General features: G+C 35.7%; 1 protein-coding gene across 1 annotated transcript in view; it reads left to right on the top strand.

The window, feature by feature from the left end:
• LOC113499256 (Down syndrome cell adhesion molecule-like protein Dscam2) overlaps nt 1–21740 on the top strand; it is a 115050-nt gene that overhangs the window by 13630 nt on the left and 79680 nt on the right. The window contains exon 2 of the mRNA XM_026879661.1: nt 4866–4930. Within this exon, the coding sequence (XP_026735462.1) occupies nt 4879–4930 (52 nt within the window). The 5' untranslated portion in view covers nt 4866–4878. The remainder of the gene's footprint in view (nt 1–4865; nt 4931–21740) is intronic.

Here is a 21740-nt window from a genome sequence, read left to right as displayed (position 1 = left end):
CGATAGTCCCTGTGTGTACAATTATGACGTACACGAGTAAGGGTGTTGACGCATTGATGCTTTAGAAATTAATTTGACTCGAAGCTTAGTCGGCATTTAGGGTAAATCAAAGACTGGTTAAGCTATATTTTAGGCTGGTCGAGGTTAATCGATAAATATGATAGACACAATAGGATAGAATTAGTAAAAAAAGTTTTTCTTTAAAAACAAAATTAAAATGTTGTTATTTCTAGCAGGCCTAAAACGGGCAGTTAATAAACGTTAGATTTTAGAGCTAGAGTCTAAGTGCGTATCATGTCTCTAAGAATATTTATTGACCAATAATTTGTACGACCATCGCTTCCAAGCAAATAACGGTCTATCTAAATAACCATGCCAACAGTATCTCTAACCATTCACCACCAAAGAAAGGACAATTCCCAAAAAAATTACAATACTTCGAAAAGTAAAATGGCGGAATGACCCATAACGCCCCCATTTAACCTGAACATAATGACAATAACAAACAAAACGTCGCAAACGCGTAGCAACAATAAATTCTACGTTTTTATGTATTTTGAGGCAATAAAATCGATAAAAGGTTTGCCACCAATGTGCTAGTAAAGTTATGACGCAAATTTCATTTGTATACGAATTGCCTTTTCAAAATTTTGTAAATAATGTTGTGAACGTATATTTAATAATGTATAAAGTTGTTTTGTGGGACCCGAGTTTATATTCTGGTATTTTGGAGATATTATTACCTCTGTTATCAATACAGTGTTAGAGTTAAATGAAGCAGTATATGACTAATAGAATGTTGTTTAGATCAACTGCAAAGTAGAGGACGTGTTTAGAAAGACTTTTCATATTTTCAAATGAACAAAATCCTCCAAGAGAGTCATAGTCTTATACGAAAAAAATATTTTAGTAATTCCTTGAAAATTTGTTCAGCTATACACACTCATAGCTAAACAGTTGAAATTGTCAAAGATAATAATGTATTTGAAAATTAACATTGATGCTAAGCAGCGGTTGATACCATCGTACATTTTCCTTTCAAATTATTTTGTTCTTCACAATCAGTGTCACAATTCCGACTCGCACTTAACTGGTTTTCTCTAGATTTCTATGCACTAGCAAGAGAAGGCTTTCAGCTTTCGGCTTTCGGAAGGCGCTTTAAATTTTTGGTCCCAGCTGTTATTGATACATCTTTTACAGTCGTTACTGGTAATCAGAAGCTGAAGAACCAGTCTAACTAAGGGGCATCGGGTTGCCCAGGTTACTGGATTGAGGAAGTCAGATATCCTGTCGCTCTCTGTAAAACACTGGTAAGTAGCTGAATCTGGTTAGACTAGAAGCCGATCCCAACATAGTTAGGAAAAGGCTAGGTCGATGATAGCAAGGGATACGTTCTGTGTTAGAACGAACAATGTTCAACAATATTTTTTTATTGGATAGAAAGTAAATATGATATAACCAGGATCTATTTAAACAAGTTCTATAGCTTGGGGCTGTAAAAGACCAAGACAATCGTACTGTTGGTATTTACATAATAATATGAGGTTCATACGACTCCCCTTTTCCTTTATTCTGGAATACTAAAAATTCCAAAATACTAAATAGAGAGTTTATGGCGATGTTTCTATTTTCGTAAGGAACCTTTTATGATCATCATACAAGCTTGGAAGGATACTACATATGGCTCTGATATTAACTATAGTACGTATAGGTTTTCCTTTTTTTTACCGTTTACATTATAATCCATTCCCTTTCTTTTTCTCATTTTGACTGTTTTCGTGACCCACAATTAATTTTAAAGATTAAAGTTTTCCATCATTCGAAATCTATGATATGAATTGGACTAATTCATGCAATAAGTGCTTCATGCCAAAAAAATAAAAATAAAAACCAAAAGATCAAATTCATTACCGAAAGCTATAGAAATCCATTTAAGTGTTTTAAAAATATTTCCAGATCTCCTTAATCCGTTCAAACGTGCAAAACACATTTTGTTTGTTTCAAAAAATCTTGCCCCGAAACATTTTGATTGAAAACTCCACAAAGTTGCGAGTTTCGATTCAAATTGATTCTGAATAAAAAAATCTACGTTTTGTGAAGGAAATGAAACAAAGCTTTTGAATGCTTGTTGGGAATCTGTCTGCGGTATCTCGCTTGTGTTACTGAGATGTTAACAAGTGTATCTTTGGTATTAATTAAAGGATACTACGGGGTTTAGTTCTTTGTTTTTGTACACAGAAAATGAAAAAAGAGAAATCGGATTCGGCAAAGTATGAAAAAAAATGAGAAATGAATACAACAGAAATGCTTGTTCATCTTTTTTATATAGTGGGTCAAAACAAACGAGTTTGATGCTATTGTCACAATTAAAATGAAAGGAGGAACACATTTACTAGAAGTGACGTATAATCTGTCATAGAGTAGCTTTTTTAAAAGGCATATAATGAGTAAAGTAATATAGGATGAGTCAAGCAAATATTTTAGAACTCTAAAGCAAAAAGCGACTCTACATCTTCTGTATTATATATTTTAGCTTATCAACTCTTCTTCTTCTTAGTCGTTGCACTCTTGGCAGAGTGGTTGTGGTCGTCATTTCAGCTGTTAGTGGCTCGCCTAACTATACGCCGCCATTCCTGTCTGATGGCCGCCTTTCTGGTGCAGACGTGCAGGGAACTGTCCACAGCTGCTCTTATCTGGTCCGTCCACCTCATAGGCGATCTACCTCGTGCCCGAGTGCCTTCAACTTTGCCCTGCACTACTAGGCGCTCTATCGACTCATCGCCACGCCGGGAAACGTGCCCAAAGAAATTTAAGATTCGAGTTTGTACTACGGAAGACAAACGCTGCTTGATGCCGAGTTCCTGCACTATTTATTATCAACTATTACAGGATTTATAACAGGATTTGCTCCCGCATCAAACTAACCAAGAAAAACGTTTGCCTATTTTGTATATCTATTGCAGTCACAGAAATGATTACATCCATTGGCGAGGTTTCTCTTCTACAAGCCCAACCAGACCAATAAACTATTTTAAGGATCATTAACTTGATTTTACATGAAATATAAATGATTTCTAAGTAAAATCAAAGTCTCTCCTTTACCCAATTTGTGATGAAATTGTCTGATGACAATATTACCCAGTAACGGAAGCCAAAGTAAAACAATGCTTTTTAAAATACCGTTAATTGTTCGCAAGCTATTAAATCTCCGCTCTGTCCTTTGATCATGGGACGGACGGATATTTGTAGCTATATTTAGACCTCCTTTCAAACGAGGATATTAAATTATTAACTCCCAGTTTGCCCTTTTACTGAAAAATATAAGGTTTTATGACAAAGTAAGTAAAATTGAACCTATTTTCCTCTCTATCTAGCTGATAGGTATAGTATATTTTTTCTTTGGTTATAAAAAGTATGAATACAGTGAAGTATATTAAGATACTAGCCTTTGCCCGCGACTTCGTTCGCATGAACTTCAGGTTCGTCCCGTCTAGTAAGTAAGCGCAAAAATGTGTCTTTTTACGACTTCACATTGGAAACCTCAAAATTGTAGCCTATGTGTTATTCTGATCTATAAGCTATATTGTGGTAAAGTTTCATTCAAATCCATTCAGTAGTTTTTACGTGAAAGAGTAACAAACATCCATACATCCATACTTACAAACTTTCGCCTTTATAATAGTAGTAGGATTTATTTTAATATTTTTTTTGTAGGTAAAATTACTTTGGTCATTTTATAGTCATGCTTACTAGTTTTCTTTAGCAAGTTTTAGGGTATCATACCGAAATGGTAAAAATGGGACCCTGTGGCACCGCTGTCCGTCCGTCTGTCACCAGGCTGTAGCTCATAAAAGGTGATGATGATTTAAAATTATATTGTAAACCTAAAGGCAGTTCCCAAATTGATCCTGCCAAAAAAACGTAACCCCCCTTTTCAACAATTCGGCAAAAACAAAACAGTATGAATAATACAACGTGATGTCAAAGTTACTCTCGGTGTCATGTGAGTGCATGTCCGATACCGCAATCAGACCCGTCACCAAGTTTCTGCCTGACCCAATTTTAAATAAACAATGAACAAACGGCCAAACGAATTATAAACGTCAAACGATATCGCGACACACTTTTTTTTTGTTTGCATTTTTCGAAAGGTTCTTGACATGGCGTGTTGTGTTTTGTGTGTTATATTTTTTTTGATTCGCTGAAAATTGAAATACTGTGTAGTAAGCCGTGTCGTTTTCATAACGACAGCATTTCTATGTGCCCAGTGAAGTCTATCATTTTTTTTTGGAATTGGTAATGTTCAAAGGACTCCTTCTGTTTTGGGTTGAATGGACTGTCAGACTTCTTCTGACTAAAGCCCACCCATGTTCCTTCCTTTGCCCTTCGTGTACCGGGGTTACGGAAAATCAAGCTGCCTCTGCAGGCGGTGCTTGCTATCTCAGATTTAATAGCAAAAGCTGGAAGGTTATGGCCGCTGGAATGCCAAGTCGTAAATCATAGGTTGTTTTTTTCTGGTACTTCTCGTTAGCCGGCCTACTTAAATAGATTCGCCTGTATTTCTTGAAGTCACTTGATGTACCTTGATATTTCTGTTACCCCTTGTTAGACTTACATATCATTGATATATAAATAGTTTTTTAGTATTGTTTTTATACATATTTTTTGTGAATTTGTCAACTGCTTAGATTTTATAAATATTTAATACCAACCATTTGAAATTTCTTTTACGAGCAGATTAAAAACTCTCACACTCAAACAGCGACCAAAGAAAAAGATAACCTCCAGCTGATCAATTTGTTTCAGATTTTTAATATCAATCGTTAATTCTACAAACTAAAGTCTGATTTATTCTTTTGTTACAGGTTTAAGCTGAATATGTTCAAAATTTGGATTTTTCTTGCCGCTTCTACTGTCTTCATTAATTTATGTAAGTACTTACAATAAATATATATCATTTTAATATTAATTTTATCCTCGAAAATTATGAATTATATCGTTAATTATGATAACAATTTTGTTTCTTTCTAAGTGCTTCGATCTTTTTTTTTTTCGTGGCACTTGTAGCACCTATGACTTTAACTCTCATGAACTTTGAATTTTCTAAATCTTTGTTAAGGTCTTCGTCTAGTTGTACCAGATTTAACCCAGAAAACTGATGTAATTCTATTCAATTTAATACCTTGCTTTTAACTAAGTCACTTAAAGAAACGCCAACCGCTACATTTGCGTTTCCTGTACGAACGATTGATACATCATATTATTCTATCACATTAATTCTAACAATACGCAACTCTACCTCAATTAAACCATCTCCATAACCAAACTACCTCACTCCAACAAATCCACCAGCAAAAACATTACGCGTCCCTATATTTATTTAACAATAGATTTGCTAGTTTGTCGCCTCTAAAACAATTGACGGTGCACTCGACACACGTCACCCCACAAACAGAATACACAAACAGGACTGAACAGAGCTGAACTTGTTTTATTTTCTACACAAGCCAGTGAAATAATCACCGACACGCTCAGTTACTCCCATTCAGTCGCTCGTTCATTCATTCGGTCATTCATTCGTTCGCTTTGGAGCTCGCTAAATATTATAATGAGTGCAGATTTTTTTTTGTTCGCGTTAAGAATTTTTGTTTTGTGTTCGGAATTTTACCCTGAGAGAGTATTAGCATTGCATTAGTATTTCGACCCATTTTATGTAACAGTTCAAGTTGCACTTTGTATTTTTGAAATATGTTATGAATGAATTTTTCAAGAATTGTATTTCTTTTTCTTTAGATACTTATATTTTTCTTTTTGTTAGGGTTCATAATGTGATCTCAGCCGTTATGACTCAGAAATCATCACTCGATTTTTGGTATCTTCTTTTTTAGTTTTTAAGAGAAGAGGTATTTAGTTTAAGTCAATGCCAGTTAAAAATTGAGAGGTGAAAGTGTCTTAAAATCGGAATATGGGGTTATTTCGATGTTAAGAAACTTTTAAACGGCATGGATACAAACGCTACAAAAGATTTCGCTTCAAATATCAAGTATCCCTATTACTTGGAAATGAAAAGAAATTGAAACTACTACAAACTTTCTTTTAAACGTCTGCGATGGATATCCAATTAAGGGCTTCTTCAATTTGTTTAAAATACCTTATTTAATTTTATTTGATCCTTATGAACCCAGAAGTATTTTTTATTTATTTATTTATTTAATAATTTATGTACACACAAAAAATATAGAAAAAACACAAAATTACAAAATAGGATGTACAAGGGTGCTGCTTATTTCTAAAGAAATCTCTACCAGCAGACCCGCGGTAGGAGAAGTGGTTGATATTGACAGTCAACAGTGTGCAACATAATAAAATTATTAATAAATAACATAAGCATAATCCTACATAGCATTATAATAAATATATATCCATACATATAAATACACAAATACATAGATATATACATACTACTACGCTACATATTACTATATATATATACACATTATAATAGCTCAGTCGCAGGAGGAGAGGAAGTGTTCTTTAACGTTTCTCTTAAAGATAGAGAGCGATTTAGAATCTCGGATGTTAGGCGGAAGTGAGTTCCACAGCCTAACTGCGTGGATGGTGAAGGAATAGGAATAAAAATCTGTGGAGTGAGGTTGGAAATGTAATAGGGATTTTATATGGGATCTGCAAGGGACGTCAGGAGGTCGATTGAAGGTAAAGCGTTCCCGCAGGTATGAAGGATAAGTTGGGTTGTAAAGGACATTGTAGAGGAGACATAAAATGCGAGTGTTCCGGCGAAGACGGATTGGGAGCCACTTGAGCTGCTTGCGATAGTGAGATACGTGGTCATACTTACGCAGACCAAATACAAACCGAATGCACAAGTTTTGCAGGCGCTCAAGCTTATTTAGGAGCTCCTCGGTAGCATCTAGATAGCATGCATCTGCGTAGTCTATAATCGGTTGGATCATAGATAGCGCTAGGGAGACTTTTGTTTCAAGAGGAAGAAAGTATTGGAGAGATTTTAAAGAGTGAAAAGAAGAATAGACTTTACGGCCAACTTCGGCAACTTGATGACGCCATGCGAGCTCGGAATCCATAACTATACCTAGGTTTTTTACGGTATTTGTGAACTTGATTAACAACCCATCAAAAAACAGACCAGCCGCAGGTAAGGTGAGTTTACTGCGCATGGACTTGCTACCTATGATGATGGCCTGAGACTTGGATGGGTTTACTTTAAGGCCATAGGAGCTAGCCCAATCACGGATCGAGGCCAGGTCGCCATTTATAGCCTCAATGGCGCTGTCGGCATCGGTTGCCTTAAAGTGTCGGTACAGCTGCAAGTCGTCTGCATAGAGATGGAAGTGAGAAGAGACCACTCTAGTTATAGAGTTAATAAAAATGGAGAAAAGAAGAGGAGAAAGAACGCCACCCTGGGGAACACCTGTCGCAAGGTCACACCAGTCAGAGTAATCCTCTTCCAGGCGAACACTCTGCAAGCGCCCCCGAAGGTAAGACTCAATCCAGGCAAGAGAAGTAGAAGAGAAGTTTAAAGATTCAAGGATGCCCAGTAACACATCAAAGTCTACCGAATTGAAGGCACTGCTGAAATCCAACAGGACGAGGACCGTCAGCATCTTATTCTCCATAGCCCAGCGGATGTCATCAGTGACCTTCAGCAAAGCAGTAACCGTGCTGTGACCAGAGCGAAAACCAGATTGGTAAGAAGAAATAAGGGAGTTTGTTGTTAGGAAACCAGTAATCTGCGTATGTACAATGTGTTCGAGAATCTTGGAGAGGTAAGGGAGGATTGAGATGGGTCTAAAGTGAGATGGTAAAGTAGGATTGGGAATCTTAGGTAATGGAATTATATGGGCCTGTTTCCAGGCAGACGGAAAGTTACACGTATATAACGAGTGATTAAAAATGTGGGTTAGGATCGGGAGCACACACGGAAGAATGGGACGTATCATCCTCGAACACACACCGTCACTGCCGACTGCACTAGAAGTAATTGAGAGTACTGATTTCTCAACGTCAGCCTCAGATAGGGAGCTAAAAGAGAAAAGGGAGCAGGTTGGTACCGGCAAGCTCTTCAACTCAGATAGAGTTGAAGTTTTACCTGAATGATCTAAATGGATAGGGGAATGAGAGAAATTAGTGTTTAACTCATTTAGATCAACGTCTTTACAGCAGTTGAGTGATGATTTGCCAATACCAACCGATTTGAGGAATTTCCAGACGTCGGAAGAACTGCGGTTAATGAGGGATTCATGGAAGTAGCGTCTTTTGGCATCTCTACACAGTCGACTGCAACGGTTTCTTAGGACCTTGTAGTAATCAAGGAACACATCCGACGGCCTACACCTATACTTAGCCTTCGCTCTGTCTCGCCGGGCCATAAGGTCCCGTATTTCCGCTGTGATCCAGGGTGCAGGCCTGTGTTTGATTTTTACACGGCGGACGGGCGCATGCTTGTCCATCAAGCCGAGAACCATGGAGCTGAAGCAAGAGACCTTATCGTCCGTGTTAGGGCTGTCAGTGACAGGCGACCAGTCAAGTGCAAAAGCGTCGTTCTGCAGAGCTTCTATATTAACGGCGTTGTAGTTCCGCAAATTAACGTATTGTGCCCTACGTTTTGGAGTTCGAACCCTAAATGACACATAAATGAGGTCATGATAAGAAAAGGTTGCCGGAAGTTGACCGTGTCTGGTGACTTTTTCAAGGGAAGAGACTATGGCAAGATCCAAAAGGGAAGGAGTACAATGAGGTGAGAAATGAGTTGCAGAGAGAGGCAAGATATGTAAGTCATAAGAAGCAAGGAGAGAAGTAAGTCTGGAGGAACGAGAATCATTTTTAAGAAGGCAAGTATTAAAATCACCCAATATGATTGTTTGACTATACAAAGGGCATAATTCACTCAGAATAGAGTCAAGAGTGTCGAAATAGTCGATCCGTAGACTAGGAGAATAGAAAACAGCAAGAAGAATTTTAGAAGAATTAAGAGAAATTTCAAGGAACAAATACTCAGCTGACTCGGAATATAAGGACGGTGAAGCCAGAACAACTTTGTGCGATAAATCGGCGCGCAGGTATATGGCTACACCACCACCACCTTTCCCTGTCCTGTCATTACGTATAAGGACAAAACCAGGTAGAGGAAATTGGGTAGAAAGGAGTGAAGGCTTCAGGAAGGTTTCCGATATCAGCAGAGCGTCAACGTTGGCATTGCTAAAAGATGCTAGAAGATCAGAATAATGGCACGGAACACTCTGAGCATTTATATGTACTATGTTAAGGTTGTTGCGGTGATCTGAAAAGAGAGAGGAAATTTGGCTGTGCAGTGTAGGAGGAGAACTCACTTCATCCGCGCTAACATATCCGCAAGATTCAGACGAGCAGGAGAAAAAACTGTCATTGAATACACTATCATCCATTAACTAGCTAGTATATAAATATAAATAATAATACAATATTAAAATAATAATACACGAAAAAAAAAAAACACACAAAATTGACAAGTAGCCACCAACGACATCCCCGTCTCGCTGGTGATGAAGAGAAAAAGGAATACATATTAATAAAACAGGATACAAAAAATAAAATAAAAACAAAATTTAGTCTACACAACAAAATATAAAAAGGCAAGAAGCCAAACTGGTAACACTAACAAAACGTATTGACAGATGACCGCTGTCAGAGCTGTCAGTTGTCACTCATTCAAGGACAACAGTTTGATTTTTGAAAGTGCGATTAAATTTTAAAATAATTAAAGTTACTCATTCGTTACCAGCTACGACCAATAGTAAGAAAAGAAAATTGCGATGTGGTTTAACGATTTAAAAGTACCTACAAATAAACAGATTAAATGCCTTTGTGTCGTAACCGAGAACAAAGTCTTTAAATTAATATCGAAGTACCGACACAGAAGGAAAAACTTAGCGTTGAAACCGAAGTGCGCGCAGCTAACAATTCCGACGACGAGTTTTACGTTGAGCTTTGGAGACTTCCTGGACATCTCTAGGTGATCCAGGATCGATGACTGCGGTCTCGACGATGCCGGTGGGGAAACGCACCACCAACTCGTTGAGCTCACCCATCGTCTCAATTTTTCGTCTGGTTTTGTCAGGACAAAGAATGACTATTCTACCTTCTGTGGTCCAACAATTCTTCATGCTGAAGTGCTTCCTAGCAGCAAGGAAAGTTTGATGTCGAGGCTGGGTCAAGAATTCAGAGATAGTGATGCCGGTTTTTTTATTTATTTTTTATTTATCTTTCCCTTTCTTTTTTTTGTGTAGAATTTAAAAGAGACAGACCCCTAAGTTTATTTTTTCCGACCATAAGTATTTACTAGGAAAGGCAATTTCAGTGACCTCAAAATAAAGACATTTAAATTAAATTGAGTGATTATATTATCCTTCTTATAGAATAAATACATGATTTTATTTTATTTCGTGTCTATCTTTCTATGCAATACATATATTTACAAAAAACTACAGTTTGCTGTAAATACAAACTAGCAAAATAAATTTTAACCTAGCTTTTCTGACTGGCCAGTTTTAAAATCGTTTTACAAAACATTCGAAAAAAATAAAACATTTCAAACTCAAATGTTTCAAACAAAATACCCGATACGATTTTTGAAAAAGCTTCTACATTTAAAAAGAAAAACGTTTATGTTTTGTCAACAACAACTGGACAGTACGAATTCAGTGATATCTCAAATTAATATCTCTCGAATTGGAATCTATATCCACAGGGAAGAAATCGAAATGTCAACTCTCGGACAAATTACTTCGGAATTTAAAACAAGAATTGGAACTCTTACATTGATTGCAAGACTCATTAATTCCATTCGTTCTTCTCATTTAGTCATTCGTTCTATCGATGTTAATTCAGTTCAGCTAATATTGTCCGTGCAGTCGTCCTTAATTAATTCCGCTCTCTATTTTATATTCGCCTTTTTAAAGGAAATTCTTATTTGAATATATTGATTGGATTGTGCAATATTGAATATCTGTTTCACGAAAAGGTTTTGTAAGGTCTGTCCAGTTTTGGCCTTAATATTTAGAACGTATGGACTCAACAAAACTATTTTTTACGTACTGACAAAATATGTTAGGAAATAAAATGATATGAAACGCTTTGAAACTTGAAAACCAAATAAGTTGTTTTCAATATGTCAAAAGACAATACATCTTAATCGATGAAAAAAAAAAACATTGAGAGGCCAGTGAACGATTTTCGATTGTGGAAGAAGGATGCCACTATATTATGTAGAGCGCCGTCCTGTTTCCACATCTGAAACATTACTTTAAGAGGTAGTGGAAGCTCTTCTACACTTCAAACTGCTTCAGGGTTCTTTTCTGACGTTACAATTATCACACGTCAGCGGCACTTGGGAATTAGGTACGAAATTCAACTTTATCCCTTTGGACTAGAGACGCTGTCAATACCAATAAGTGAGCGAGGACAGCCATTTGACTTAGCACTGAACTCATTTCAAGGAAACGTCGTAGTGCATTACTCGTTTCTCGATACTATTACAGAGAAATTTAACATTTTTAGTAGTTACTCACAATATTATTGGAGAGAAATTTGAGGTACTGTGGTTTTAAGAAATATAGTGAGTTTGACAATGCAAAACTTAAAGGAAAGGAACTTACTGATTACAGGGTCCGATGAAATCACTGGTAAAGCTGTAATACTTTTATCAGTTGCGTTAAGAAATGTATCGAATTTAATGCCACGTCTTATTTGGGTGCCCCTTGAATGTAAGCAAACAGAAACTGACACCAACTTTTAAAACAGACAAAATCCAAAGGAGTCTTAATTAAAAATTTTATCAAATTTAAAATAGGCTACTAAGCAGAATTTTTGAAGGTCGAACGCCTGTTTGACCTATTTAGTCAGCACCGCGTATCGCCCAGCCTTCGTTGCATCGTAAGTGGCACTAATACAGGGTATTTAATTATGGGTAATTTGCTACTAGTAAATTTCATTACACACGTCAACGCAATACACTCTGCAAAAGAAGTATAATACCAAGCTATAAACGTTCCACTCCTGGGTCCAAGTCTCTTCCTCTATAGTGAAGATTTGAGCATTGATCAGCACGCTAGCTCTCTGCGGGTTGGCAATGTAAAATTCCTATATTTGACATCCAGGTTTAATCACGATGTTTTCAATAATTAAAAAGTTACATTGACACTTGCCTTTTTTAATTAAGGTGGAGGAATCACTCTCTCTGGGGAAGAAAATGGTAGTGTTAGGCTCTTCCTGATTAAACCTTAACCGCCGTGCTAGGTCATCCGCATTTTTTGTGTCGGTGAATAGCAATGCGTTACAATTCTTCATACACTGCCATTGGCACTTGCTTGTGTGACACTTGAACCTGCACCGTGTGCATACCAATCCATAAAACCGCAAAATAATAGGACACTAGTAAAATTCAACCCACGCAATAATATCAATCCGATACAACCCACAATTTACCCAAAACGTCGAAATTACAATACCATTAAATCCCTCCAAGAGCGAAACCAAATTTCAATACACGGTAGAAACTAAGTTATAGTCTGGTACCAAAATGAAATCCCGTGTTTCGCCCGAAGCATATGTCAGGGTTGCATATAAAATAACCCTCTGTATCATAATACGTAATGTGATGTCGTTATTTCATGTTATTGTTATTTTCTTGGAATTCAGGGATGATATTGAAATTCAAATCTTGTATTGTTTTTTGTACATGTACTTACTAACATACGTGATTTGGTTTATGTGTTTTTTTACTGTCCTACTAACATTATAAATGCCAAAGTTTTTATGTATGGATGAATGGATGTTTGTTCCTCTTTCACGCGAAAACCATTGTACGGACTTAGACAAAACTTGACACACAGGATATTTTTATCCCGCTTTGTTTGGATTATTTTCCATTTGTAGCCGGCGGGCCCGCAAACAACAGCTAGTATAAAATAAATTGGGATTGTATAGACGCACTAAAAGATCTAATGGGTACTACTACTATTTGGTGATCCTTTGAGGCAAATAATTGTTTGAAAGTCGATTGTGCTTCTTCCTTATCGATAATCGAAATATTTTAATTGTTGACTTGCCAAACACCTCTTAAATCTTATGACAAGTTTTAGACCGTCATTAATTTCAGGATATAGACAATAGATATTCTGAATTATCTTCAAAATCATTCGTTCGTGTTAAAAGCCAGACTGTCAGCAAAACCTAAAAAATCCGAAAGAAATCTCCACAAAAAGCAGTGTTGCATTCATTCCAGATTCTCCAATACCAATCTTCGGAAGAAAGCCACTCAAACTTTGAAACCTATCAAAGTTAAATGCAATCAATGCTCTCATCAAACTTTGATTTGACAAATTCAATATAAAACCGTGTCGTGGAGTAACAAGTTAGGAAGTTTCGAGGACGAGAGTTGACTGATGAATATGTATGGGCTTCTTGATAAATTGAGGAGGGATGTATTGAGTTTTTGAGAAAGAAATCTTGACGGCCTGAAGGATCAAACATGTTTGTCACAGAGGTTAAGTGTTGGTGCCGTTTGAAGGACGTTTAGCGAAATGAGTCATATAACAAAGCTTTTATGTAACAAGCTGAAAATAAATGATTTAGCTGTAATTATAATATTTTAATTTTTTTTGAACTATACAATTTTTGGCACATATTCTTGAAGTTTCTAGAAGATTGTTGCATTGATCTAGATGCGAGGCAGGAATTAAATCCTTAAACAAGCTATTGAAGCAAAAAATGAAATACTTAAAAAGACTGAAGAAGTAAAGACAATTTATAGACACAGTAAGCAATCTTGACAGAAGAAATGGATACAATGTTGGTGGTAGATTTTATATTCAAAATACATTAAATGGAAACTGGGTTCCTCAGTTTTTTTCGAATCCAGAACAAAATAACCGTACTTAAATACTTTTCATAAGACTCTCCTTTTATTTCCTTCTTTGAGCTGTCAAAGATAAGGAGATCAAATAATTATAATTAATTTTACATCATAATATATATCATCTTCACTTTAATCAACTACATAATTTGCTTAAACTTTTCTTTCATCTCCAAAACATAATCTCGTAGCTACAAAATTGACAAATTCAATATAAAACCACGTCAAAGTGTAATAAGTTATGGAAGTTTCTCGAACAAGCGGCGGCTAATGAAGTGTTCTTGTAACTAGGTAATTACAGCGGTCTCGCTAGATAGAGGCCAATGTGGGATGGGAAACGTTTGAGGAAGAACTTCTCAATTCAAATTTGAGGAGTTCTGTACTGCTTTTTTCCAATAGCACCTGCCTCTTTGTCTGTAATTAAATCTTGAAAAATTTAATTCGATCCATTTTCCAATTTTCGATTGAGCTGTTTGTATTAAAATTAAGTAACAATGCAATATTATGACTAGGATGATCTGATGTTGAAGCTGGAAGGTGGTTCTAGGAGCTCAGATTTGAAGGACGATTAAATCGAGTTGGGGCTCTTTTGATTCAAATTGACAATTAGTTTTATCTCAAATTGCACACAGGTGTTCCGTGTTTGTTTATTGATTTCACGAAATACTTGATCAATTATGGTAGATTTTATTTGTAATAGCAACATCGGGAATATGTGAGGTTTTGATAAAATTTTATGAGCTATTTCGAACAGAATCAGTCTATTTTTCTTGAGGTAACCTACTTTGAAGTTATTAGTGGAGAAATGGCTAGGGGCAGTCAGGAGTCAATTGACGATATCTTTTGGCAATCAAAAAATATCTTCTGGTCTAAGTATGGGTAAGCTTTGTCACTAAACCATTCACCATTAAAGAAGTCTTTCTCTTCTGATATATTTTCTTAACAAAATACTCGCATCTTCTTATCAATGATTTCTAAAAATTCAACATAATTCTTTTATTTGTCCTTGATTGAGCTGAAATTAGTTCCAAGTCTAATACATGATAGTAAAACCAAAGTACCAACACGAGTATCACAATGATTGCTTAACACAGCACACATCGATGTAATTCGTGTAGAACTGCAATTTGTCGAGACCACACAGGCCAGCGACGTTCAGTAACAAAGGCTCTAACGAACGCTACTGGCGCCATCTATGTCGCACGTGGTTACAGATTTATCGCTGAACATGTGCTATATAGTTAAGTTTTATTTTGTTCCTTTTTTATGGAAAATGGTTGGTTATGTACTCAGTAGTAGAGCTTATTAAGTTATAACGTATGAGAAGTTTAATTCGTCCATTTATTTTCCTCAATTTTTGGTAGGAAACCCATCTTGAAGAATAAGAGCTAAAAACAATTTAATATAATTTTCTTTAATGATTTTGAAAAATGCGTAGCTACAAAATACATTTTCATGAGATTTCTAGAGACTTGGATTCAGAGATAGCAATTGTTTCAATATTGGACTTAGTTATGAAATTACCGTTACATGCCTATCTTAAAAACTTTTAGGAGAGGCAACCGATATATACCTACACCTATAGGTACATACACCTACACATATTCTAGCTATAGGATGACAAAGAGAACTAACGATACGGAATACGTATTCATATTGAAAATTACTAGAATGTTCGAATGGATCTCTGCCAAGTAAATCTTTTCGAAGTAAATTTGTGCCTTCAGGATTCTGTACAGGACCAAAGTTTGGGAAATTGTTATTAGGAAAGGTTTTTTGCTCCTCATTTAATTTAAGTTTTGACTCAGAATTGTTGCTTGTTTTGTTATTCTTTGCCACATACTGGGTCTGTTCTAAAATTATTAAGTAGTAAGTATTCTTTTGCTTATGCCAAAGCAAAAAAAGTGTGTCTTTCAGCCATTCAACAAAACATAAAAATGCTTTATAATATATAGCAATAACTGAAAAAAATCAAAAGTCTTTTTACATTAGTACCGTAAGTAGTCTTTATTGAATGTCAAATTGAAATGCATAACACCCTGATTCAACCATCCTTCACCGGCTCCTAAGTTTATGCAAACAATAGTAGTTTGACCATTAAGCAAACGAAACGAATACATTTAAAACAACTGACGAAATCTGAGAAAGTATGTCAACATAAGAAAAATAGATACACAAAGACGTGTTGAATTTCCTGCAGCTTCGGTAACTCAATTCAGTCGCAGTACAATATAGGTCTAATGAATACAGTCGTAACTAGCCTTATTCAGGTACCCCCGAACTCAGTTATACATGGTGTGGAAAATGTAGAGGCGTATTTGGTACTCCGAGTTTGTGTGGGTTGGTAGGAATGAAGTGTAGAACTGTTAGGTTGTTGTTAAAAATATGGTAACTGCTTGACTAAGGCCTCTTTATCTCCTTTCCAGATATCTTACTTAAAAAAAAACCGTTTCTAAAATAGCAATTATTGATTATTGAAAGGTCAATTTTGACAGGATTTTCTGAAAATTTCCTAATTTAAAATTTCTTAAATTAGGAAATTTCTTAATTTGAAGGGATATGGAGGCGATAGTTATTTAAATTTTTTGGTCGTTTAAAATCTAAAATTAAACCGCGATAAAATCCGTAAAAGTAGTTTCATTTCAATGTCTAACATTCGCGTAAACCTAAGAAACCACCATATGACATTGGTTTGATAAAATGGTTTTAGGATCTTCGAAAGGGCTTCCAACAGGCATAATGGTAACATTTATCGTAAAGATCATCATCATCTTGATACTCCTCAAAAGGGTTGTACATATTGATCTACACAGCCGGTATTTTATCACTTTGCGTACACCTTGTATCACGGAGTGGAATATTCGAGAAAGCTGACGCGTTGAGGGTAATCGAGTGTAAAACTCTCGTGTTTCATTACAGTTTTTAAGTGCAATATGTAGAAAGTAACGCTTGAAAGTTACAAGGAAAAATGTTCCTTTTGTTTCGGTTGGATTCGTCAATTAACTTGACTTTTTCGCTAACAATGAATTTGATAATAATGTCTATTACTCTTAACCAAGTCACTGTTTGCTATCTATCTAGCAATTTAAGAATTTTAAGCGTTTCATATCGAATGGGTAAAAACGGCACCCGATTACTAATACTCCATACTTGAAATTTAATGAATTAATATTTTTGTTCCCTCCAAAAAAGGCAGCAAATACAAAAAAAAATGAAAAAGGCCTGAGTTTTCACCGACATTCAAGTCACATGCAAAAATAAATCCAGACTCAGGACAACCATTTGAAGATCACACAAATGTCCTACTCGGAAAAGAACCCGCAACACATCGCGCAGAGTAAAATTTGGCATGGTGACCTATACCACTTGGCCATGCATGCAGTCAAAGCCAAAAGTTTAAGTAACTCTACATTCAAAAAAGTTAATGTTATACGATTGATTTTTTGTCCAGCGTTAACAATTTCAGATATCTGGACACTTTAGTCTAGGAAGCTTAAAAAGGATTTAGTATTCCATGAAAAGGAAACTATAAGCAGCTCTATAGTTTCGACTGTCCCTTTGAATATTTTTAAGAGCTCTTGCAAAATGGAAGTAAGTGATATTTTATTAAGTAGAGTAATTGCAGTTCGCAGAAACTATCGCTACAACAAAGTGGGCTTAATTTTCTCCTCCACAACGAAAGCAAAGATGAAAGGGAGGAAATACCTGATATTATTGTTCTGCCAGCGAAATATGATAAAATGATTATTAATTAATTCAGCATTTCAGATAAATACTGCGTTAACAAAAGCATTTTCAGTAATTGGTGAATCCGATAGTATTCAAAATATTCGACAGTAATTTACGAAGTCCCTGAAGAAATGAAATATCAATCTGATTGCTATTAAACGCATTGATTAATGTTCATTGTTATTGTACTGTGGCTGAAAGCAGAATACTTTGCAGTACTGCCTGTACTACAAACTATGCTATAACATGATGAGAAATAAATGTAAAAAATATTTTGAGGGATCCGTACCTAACTTGGCAAAAATGAAACCGTATAACTGCGGCACTGCTGTTTGTTCATCAGTCCATCTGTCTGGTGGTTCACCTTACGAATTTATGTCCGCCACAACCGTCGTTTAACCTCGATATTTCTTTATAGTATTTGTTGTAATAGAAAGACATCATCTGAAAAAAAAAACTACTTTCTAGCTATCAAGTTTCTTGAGTAACAGACGGACAAACTGACAGATTGGCATAAGTAATTGATTCAATTTTTGCCATTTGAGTATGAAACCCTAAAAAGCCCATTGTTTATGAAAAACAGACAATACCAGTTAAAACAAAAGAGAACCAAGAAAAAAGAACACAACTTCACCGAATAAGCTTTGTATACTTGTATATATATAAGTACAGTTTATATCTTGCTTGGTTGTTTTATAAAAACTTCAGGCAAACAGCTGTGGTTTGGGAATGCGGGCTCAGTTGGGTAAGATAATAATAACACGACGAGACTAAATAAGACCTTGTTTTTAAAAGAAGTTAAGGTTAATAATTTTAGGGACTTTTTAGGGCCTTGCTCAAAAGGTAAACCTTGAAGCCAATTGCTAAGGCCCCGCTGTCTGTCCGTCAATTCAACCGTTCGTCCGCTATTTAGCTGTATCTCATGAACCAAGAGAGCTACATAGTTCAAACATATCAAAACACAGTAGCAGATGATAAAGTTAGAAAAAATCGAGGTTAAGCAACGTTGTTAAGGTTGATGGTCAACAAATAAAAATTTGAAAATTTGCATTTGCCCACAAATTTATTCAATTTTTTTATTTAATTAGTTTATTTAGTCCATTTTTTAAATGTTTGCTCGTAACTCTTTCTATTGCTAGTCGTAATAGCACTACTGTTTTTTTTTTTTACTTAAGACGCAAATTAAGGAAACTTATGAGGTTACAACGAATTTCTTTTGTCAATGAAAATCTCTCGAACAGATGCACCGATTTTACACCTGTCACCAGGCTGTGAGATAAATCCTTGTGACGAACAGACGGACAGTTGGACATTCTGACATCTTTGCGTCAGTAATTCGATTTCGTTTTTACCTTTAGGATACGGTCCTCTAAAAAGCTTGATCAATATTCAAAGGAAAAATAATCACCACTTGAATATATTCGGGTCAGCATTCACCTGTACCTATAAACACGTACAAAATTACACATCAATTTAATATTAATAACATGCAACGTCATAAAGATAAATTGCATCGAAATTTCGTCCATAATTTGTGTTCACATCTGCTCTTAATGATTTTCATGACAATGCCGAACATTGTAATATTGGGGCACAACAAAAACTATTTAATTATACCGCCGTTCTATCATTAGCATACTTAACTATAGTCATTAAATTGAGTAATTATTTTCAGAAAATTAATGATTCAGCTTTAGTTTCTGTTTTGTAATATTTTGGATATTTATGTTTTTAGTATTTATTGGGGAGGTGCCTGTAGTGGTATATGTATATGTTCATAATAGTAAGAGGTCAAAATGTGCTTGCTGCCACCTTCTGAGGATGGTTGCTCGTTCGTAGCTCTGGTACCATGTTAATACGGTTTCTCGCAGGATGGTTTGAGTTTAGTGGTCTGTATCATTGTATCAGTAGTCATATCCATCATACTCCAACAAAAAACTCTGTCATAGCCAAGTGGTATAACCAGATCACCTCGTAAAATTCACTGTGCGCGGCGTGATTTTGAACCTCGCGTACGACAAGTATCTATGTGATCCACCCACAAGTGCTTGCTCTGAGACTTTGTGTTCTCTTACAAGTGAATTGAATGTTTGTGATAACCCCCAGCGTCACGGGGAAAAATCATTGTACTTGTTTAAAAAAAAAAATTAGCCGGTCTATTAAAACAACTGTGACATCCAGGCTTCGGTATAATTTACTTGTATTGTTTTATCTAGGAAAATGGCTTGTTTAGGACAAATGGCCATGGCTTCGGGTTACTTGGCGAAAAAAGTGGTTGTCAGGTGGGCAGTCGCTTTTTATTTAGGCTGTTATTCTCCTGAATCTGGTAAGACAGCTGAGGCATACCTATACCAATATATCTTAGGAGAATAGTTTTCCGAGAAATGTAAGCCAGAAACAAGCATTCAAGGTTCTAACAGTTTATTGATTTAGTTGTCAAAAACAGTTTCCAAAAGTTCAATTACGATGTCAATCAGTCTTCAACATTGCTTGATGTTGCTTTATAATTGTTGCAAATATTATGACGTAATTTCCACTTCTTCGGAGCGAAATAGGATAACCATTTAATAATGTTGCTTGAAACTGTTACCTCTTTCATGTTGTGACCATCAACAACAAAATTCTGATTCAGAGCAGACACGCTTCTACAGTTATAAACTCAGATATATTCGATTATTTTACATGTAGAAATGTGGAAATTATAGGTGAGTTACTTGACCGATGAAAAAGAAATAGTTTTAAATTTAAGTCATGTCTTCCATCGTTGAAGTCTGTAGATTCGGGTTGATCTTGAAAGCGACTTCAAATCTTAATCAAGTGTAAATAAGATACACAATGTTTAAGTATACACGGTCAGCCAAATTTCATTTAAATTTCGCTGAAAAAATACTTTTTCAAGAAAATCAGTCTTTACTCAAATGAAAAAATACAACGGTACATAATAGCACTCAGCTGTTTAAGTTGTTATATACTGACTTTTTTTACTTGGTTGTAAAAAGTCTCTAACACATTTTTTCCCATTTTCTCCCAAGTTTCCATAACCTTCCATCCATTGTTTTCCTCATTAATATCCTCACAAATTCCACGTCTTACAATTTAAAAAACTAAACAACAGTTAGAGTATGATAATGAAAAACCGTTTACAAAGTACTTGAGACGGGCGGAACCGCGCTGGGCTTCATAAATATTAATAGGAGACATTGCTTGCATATCAAATTGCACGGGGAAGCTTAGCTGGTTTCGAATATTTCTTTATATTTTTCATATTTTTGTTTTTATTTCTAGGGAAGATTTTATTGTTAAGATTTAGAATTTGATGTGGTTGCAGCCAAATGGTTTTATACTTAGACCCTCAAGAAAAGGTACAAGTCATTCCTTTTCGATTGTCTTTCAGTCCGATTGATGCTTCTTTCTAGATTTATCTGAGTCTCCATAAGTAAAAACACCAGCGTTTACGCAGTTCCTTATAACTGGGCAATATTTTCTTCTCATGAAGGATTGAATCAACTACTTAGGATAAAAGCCCTCACATAGATAAAGCCCTCACGTAGTTCTGTTAAATATTGTTTTTGCCGAATTCAGTATTATTTTGTGACCAGGCCTTTTCTGCTTCTCTCTCTTTTCCTCACCCAAAAGTTATAACCCCATTATTGAGAACCTGCTGCTTGTTCGTCCGCCTGTCAATAGGCTAAACAATAATAGCTAAATAGTTGTAATTTTTACTCAACTATTCTTTTGCCGCTGTAAAACAATAAATACTAGAAATAAAGATCGAGGATAAGCACCAATTATCCCAGTCATAAATGTGTCAGGTGACAAGTAAATATGTCGACTTGTTTTCCCTTAGTATCTTTCTACTTATCCCTCAGTGTCGCGAGTTCGACTGATGCTTGACCGGGTTTTTTTATGTGTCTTTCCCTATTTAAAGGCACGCGTTTGGCTTTATGTATTTTTTGCTCTCTTGCTCTCAAGAGAAAATAGTTTTCAGATGCTTCAAAACAATCTTTTTAATTACAAGTTAATTTATTTGTTTTCTTTATCATTGCTTACACAATACTATATTCTAAATAATGGTATGCTCTTC

Source organism: Trichoplusia ni, chromosome 12, assembly GCF_003590095.1.
Source record: "Trichoplusia ni isolate ovarian cell line Hi5 chromosome 12, tn1, whole genome shotgun sequence".
Taxonomy (NCBI): domain Eukaryota; kingdom Metazoa; phylum Arthropoda; class Insecta; order Lepidoptera; family Noctuidae; genus Trichoplusia; species Trichoplusia ni.
This window is presented reverse-complemented; position numbering and strand designations above follow the sequence as displayed.